Raw genomic sequence first — 5,000 nt, 5'->3', positions numbered from 1 at the left:
GATATAAATCATAAATCTTATTATTTACTGCTTGTTCAAACCATAAAATATATTATATTCCCTCCACTGCTTACCCTTGTTACAACAACGCCGACCCAAGGCGTGGCATCCGGGGTCATCCATGCCATCTGTACTGGACCAAAACTGTCAGCAGACGACGTCAACGGCGCTCCAGCAGCCAGCAGTAGCGGCAGCAGAGAAGTGCAGTTAGCTGTGATGGCATGGTGCAACGGGTAGCAGGAGTGTCCTCCCGGGGGCTCCAGAGGGGCACCGGAAGCCAGCAGTGAGGAAACCTCCTTCACGGCTGCCAGACGGGTTGCCTGTTCCTCATTATCTCCTTGTAAGTTAGCTTTTGCTATTGCAGTTATTTGATTCAAAAGGCGAGTATAAAGCATGCTCTTTTTATGACCCTGAAAAAGTAAACCTCTTTCATTATCTGCTGTCATAGAGAGGTGTGTGTGTATGTTGGGGGAGGGAGTGTTCACAAAAAGCCAGTTCTCATGTAAGTTGTAGGAGTTGAATGATAGTGAAAAATTACTTGAAGGGGCAAGAATAAGAGATATTGGGAATACTGGCGTCCAATGTCAATGTCTGGAGTGTCTTCTTGTGTGGAAATGGACCGTGTCGAGTAACTGCATTTAGTCTAAGAAACAGTGCGATATTGCATTTGTGGATGGAGATTTTGGTCTGCTTTGAGGATTAGGAGGGTTGAACAGTTATCTTTTTTTCAAGAAGAGGGTATAAATAATTAAGTATGAACGTTGCGCTTATCCCCACAACTGCAACTTAGTAAATCTGCTTTAGGGATTTCAGAATCATATACCAGAATTCCTGCATTTATATGTCTTGTCTCAAATACGACAGAAAAAAAAACTGTTTACTAGAACCTTCACTCTTTATGATTTTAATGCACACTCAGAATGACCAGCTGTTCTTTGCCCACGGAGCTCCAGTATTAAGCTTACTTTTGAGGGGGCTGTCTTTCATTACTGCAGCCAGGGCAAGGCTCGTCTGTTTACGATGTGATATGACTTCTCTGTTATGAGCAGGGTACAGATAACCAATAGCTCCATTTCCATTTAGCTTAGTGGACCCGAAAATGACTTATGGTTAATGGCAAGGAATTCTTAATTACCATAAATAAAAGAATGGAACTTTTGGTTTTACATCTGGTAAGTATAATAATAGGCCTTTTTGTAACACTTCTGAAACTCCTAACACTTCGATACATGTTTGCCCTTTATGCGTACATTACTGGAACCTGTTGAAACATGTTTTCACTTTGTATCATAGTGTTTGCCTTCAACTTGATACGGTTTGATACACTCGGACCAGCCAGTCAGAGCACGACATTTTCAGATATATTTCACATAGTCTCAGATAGCGATTTATATTTTCATTGATTAAGAATCAAATCGTAAGTTTCTTGATATAACGTTTTATTGTAAAGGTGCATAAAATGTTTCTGTGCCTTTTTAGCAGTACATCAGATACACTCTATATCGGTAAGATTTAAAGTCAATCATGACGTTCGCTGGAACGACATGGTAAGAATTTCCAACGTGTCCGAGTTAAATGACGTGATATTGACTTTGGTGGGACGAATGTCTTCAAAATCATTCTGTACCTCTTTGGTATAACCTTACAGGCTCTAAAATGTAAAAGAAAATGCTGAATATCCTGAATTTTGTTTATATAATTCAATCAAGACGTCAAGTAAATGTCCAGGATCATTAGAATTACCCATTTATCTGATTTGGACACGGAACTCACTCGCGGTGGATACAAAACCTTATGCAATTTCCACATTTCCTATGAAGAACAATGTGTGTAAAAAAAAAGTGGTGTGTATAACCAATATAAGTTGTAGAATAGTCAGGTACTTTCTCCATTTTATTTGAAACTTCCACAATGTCTTGCTTCTAATTGAAAATCATACCAGCATACTATGTACTATTAATGGTTTTCCACTGACTTTCTTTATGTGAAATAGATAAAGATAACTTTTCCTTTTTTCAATACTTTGTATGCCAGTACAAACTTCGATGATATCGTGTTTTGTAGTGACCGTGATACTTGCTACAAAAAGGCCTTATATCGAGTAAATTAAACAAAGAATTATGCATCTAGCTATATCTTATATTATACCGCGCACTCTAATTGGCTAAGGTCATTAGCTCCGCCCCCCTTTTTGACCCCAACATGTGCGATATTATATGGTAATTGTTATTTTAGTGCATTTTCGGTATTAATACTTAAATGTATCGAAAAAATGCAATGTGAGGCAAGGCTTAGTTCAGAAGTTGCCATCGTTCATCGAGATGGAGAGTGTACTGGCGTCAAGATATATTGGTTATGACAGTCCGTTTAGCCATTTACACATACACCTACAAACACATACACATACACATACACACACACAAACACACACACACACACACACACACACACACACACACACACACACACACACACACACACACATATATATATATATATATATATATATATATATATATATATATATATATATATATATATATATTATACTATCTATATATACATGCATATATATATACATATGTATATACATACCCACACACACACACACACACAAATAATACTTTCAAAGGTACTTATTCAGTAAAAAGTGCTCTACCATTTCTTCAACTCTGACATTGTCTGCAATCGTCTTTGCAGCCTCCAAGTGGCCTTCCTCCCGGGTGAGGTCCGAGGGCGTCTTGCCGTCGTGGGTGCGGGCGGTGGGCAGGGCGCCGCGCTCCAGCAGAACCCGGATTTTGAGTGGGTCGTTCTGCTCCGCGGCCACGTGGAGCAGCGTCCGGCCCTGCTCGTCTTGGTAGTGCATGTCGCAGACGCCGAAGTCAATGGCAGTGGCTAGAGCTTCCGCGCTGGCGTTCTTCTCTCTGCAGTAAGTGTGGTAGAAGTCTCCACTTTGTTTGTACCGGCTCATACAAATACTCTGAAAATTAGATTATATGCTGCATACAGTACATTTGATTTTTAATGCTGTGCGACCTAACATACTTCAATTGTATTATAAGCCATATTTCCTTGGAAGGCAAGTGATTTACCGTTAAGTGTTTCTGATCTTGTAAAGAAGTTTCAACTGCATTCTTGTTGAGCCACCAGGCTGTGTGAACATGACCGCGGATGAGAGCAGTGTCCTTTGCACTCAAATTTTCCTTGTCACGTGTGTAGACAAGAGTATCTTGTAGTTCAACAAGTTTCTGGACAGTGGATAGCCTTCCGTAGAATGAAGCCTTGTGAAGGACTGAGAGTCCCATGTCTGTTCGAATGTTTATGTCTGCTCTATCATCCACCAGCAGCTCGACAACCAAAGTGTGTCCGCAAAGAGCGGCATAATGAAGAGGTGTGTTATTTCGTTCGTCTTTAGCATTAGGATCGGCTCCATAAGAGACCAATAGTTTGACCAGAATGGCATTCCCTCTGAGAGCAGCATAATGCAATGGTGTGTGATGGGTAGGCGTTTCACTTTTAACGTCTGCTTTTTTCATCAGCAGCAACTTAACAACTTCCGTATGGCCCGCCAGTGATGCACAGTGGAGCGGTGTGTTACCTTCAGGTGAAACAGTCTCAGGGTTTCTAAGAACATCCAACATTGGCTTTTCCGTTCCATATCTTGCGTATGCAAGAAGTGTTTGATTCGTTGCACTTGGTTGATTTAAAGGAACACCTTCCGCTTCAGAAAATATTTTCACAACATCAGTCTTTCCATTTATTGCAGCAAGATGTAGTGGGGTGTCACCAGAATCATTTGCGCAGTTTGGGTCAGATTTATTATCCAGCAATATTCTTAAAACATCGGTGTGTCCTTCATAGGCTGCATAATGGAGTGGAGTGTTATTGCTGATGGTAGAAGCAGAGGGGTCTTCGCCATCTTCGAGCGATCTAAGCACGTCGCCAGCGAGCCCTCCCCTTGCCGCTTCGTGAATATCCCCCATGTTCTTCAAATCCAATACGGATTTTCTGCTCTCGGTCTTCTCTATAACATCTCGCACTAACGAACCGTTCCAGGTAAAAACACCCCTGTTTGATATCTTTTGCGGATTGCTGTCAGTTGATTCTACCTCGAGGTTTACAGGAACAGAGTTGTTTTCTGCTTTCTTGGTAATATTCTGAAATGACAGCATATCTTCCGAACTAAATTCGGTTGTATGGTTCGTGTCGCCCTCAACTGCTTTCTTTTCATTCTTGTTAAATATTGTCTTTGTAGAGACTGTACCTTAAGGGAGAAGAAATAAGTTAATATAACATATGGCCACTTAAAGAATGATTGGCTAGCTGTTTTAAAAAGTGTACATTCTACGCTATGGAATGTTTCAAAAAAAGGAAAAGTTATCTATACTATAAACACATATATATTAAAAATCTCTCTCTCTCTCTCTCTCTCTCTCTCTCTCTCTCTCTCTCTCTCTCTCTATATATATATATATATATATATATATATAATATACATATATATATATATATATATATATATATATATATATATATATATATACACATACACATAAGCATACATGCATAATACATACATACAAACACACACACACACACACACACACACACACACACATACACAACATACACACACTCACATACAACTACATGCATATATATAAACACACACACACATATAAATTAAGGATATTGTATACACACGTATACATACATGTATGTATACGTGTGCATTTTGTCTATAGCAGGTAAATTCTGAACTGTATAACTGAACTTACAGTTGGGATTTGCTGATATTTCCAGGCTTTCAGATACATAATTTTCAGTACCGTCTTCTGGATCTTGTTCATCAGTAATTTCTTCCACATCTTGTTCATCATATGTATAGCTTTCATTTTGGAAGGAATTTTTCTGAAAGGTGAAGAATTCAGTAAAGAAATCTAATTTTTCTGTATTACTCTGTTAAACCGCCCATTTTTTTCCATGTTAATTCATATGTT

The 5,000-nt window shown here is 39.2% G+C and overlaps 1 protein-coding gene across 1 annotated transcript in view; it reads right to left on the bottom strand.

The window, feature by feature from the left end:
- The window catches only part of LOC119572335, a 35,422-nt gene that overhangs the window by 5,906 nt on the left and 24,516 nt on the right, over positions 1 to 5,000 (bottom strand). Inside the window, 4 exon segments of the mRNA XM_037919386.1 lie at positions 75 to 410; positions 2,660 to 2,980; positions 3,093 to 4,258; positions 4,779 to 4,911. Coding sequence (XP_037775314.1) covers positions 75 to 410; positions 2,660 to 2,980; positions 3,093 to 4,258; positions 4,779 to 4,911 — 1,956 coding nt within the window.

Source organism: Penaeus monodon, chromosome 4 (genome assembly GCF_015228065.2).
Source record: "Penaeus monodon isolate SGIC_2016 chromosome 4, NSTDA_Pmon_1, whole genome shotgun sequence".
Lineage (NCBI taxonomy): Eukaryota > Metazoa > Arthropoda > Malacostraca > Decapoda > Penaeidae > Penaeus > Penaeus monodon.
The sequence above is the reverse complement of the archived record's forward strand: the minus strand, read 5'-3'. Positions and strand labels throughout refer to the sequence as shown.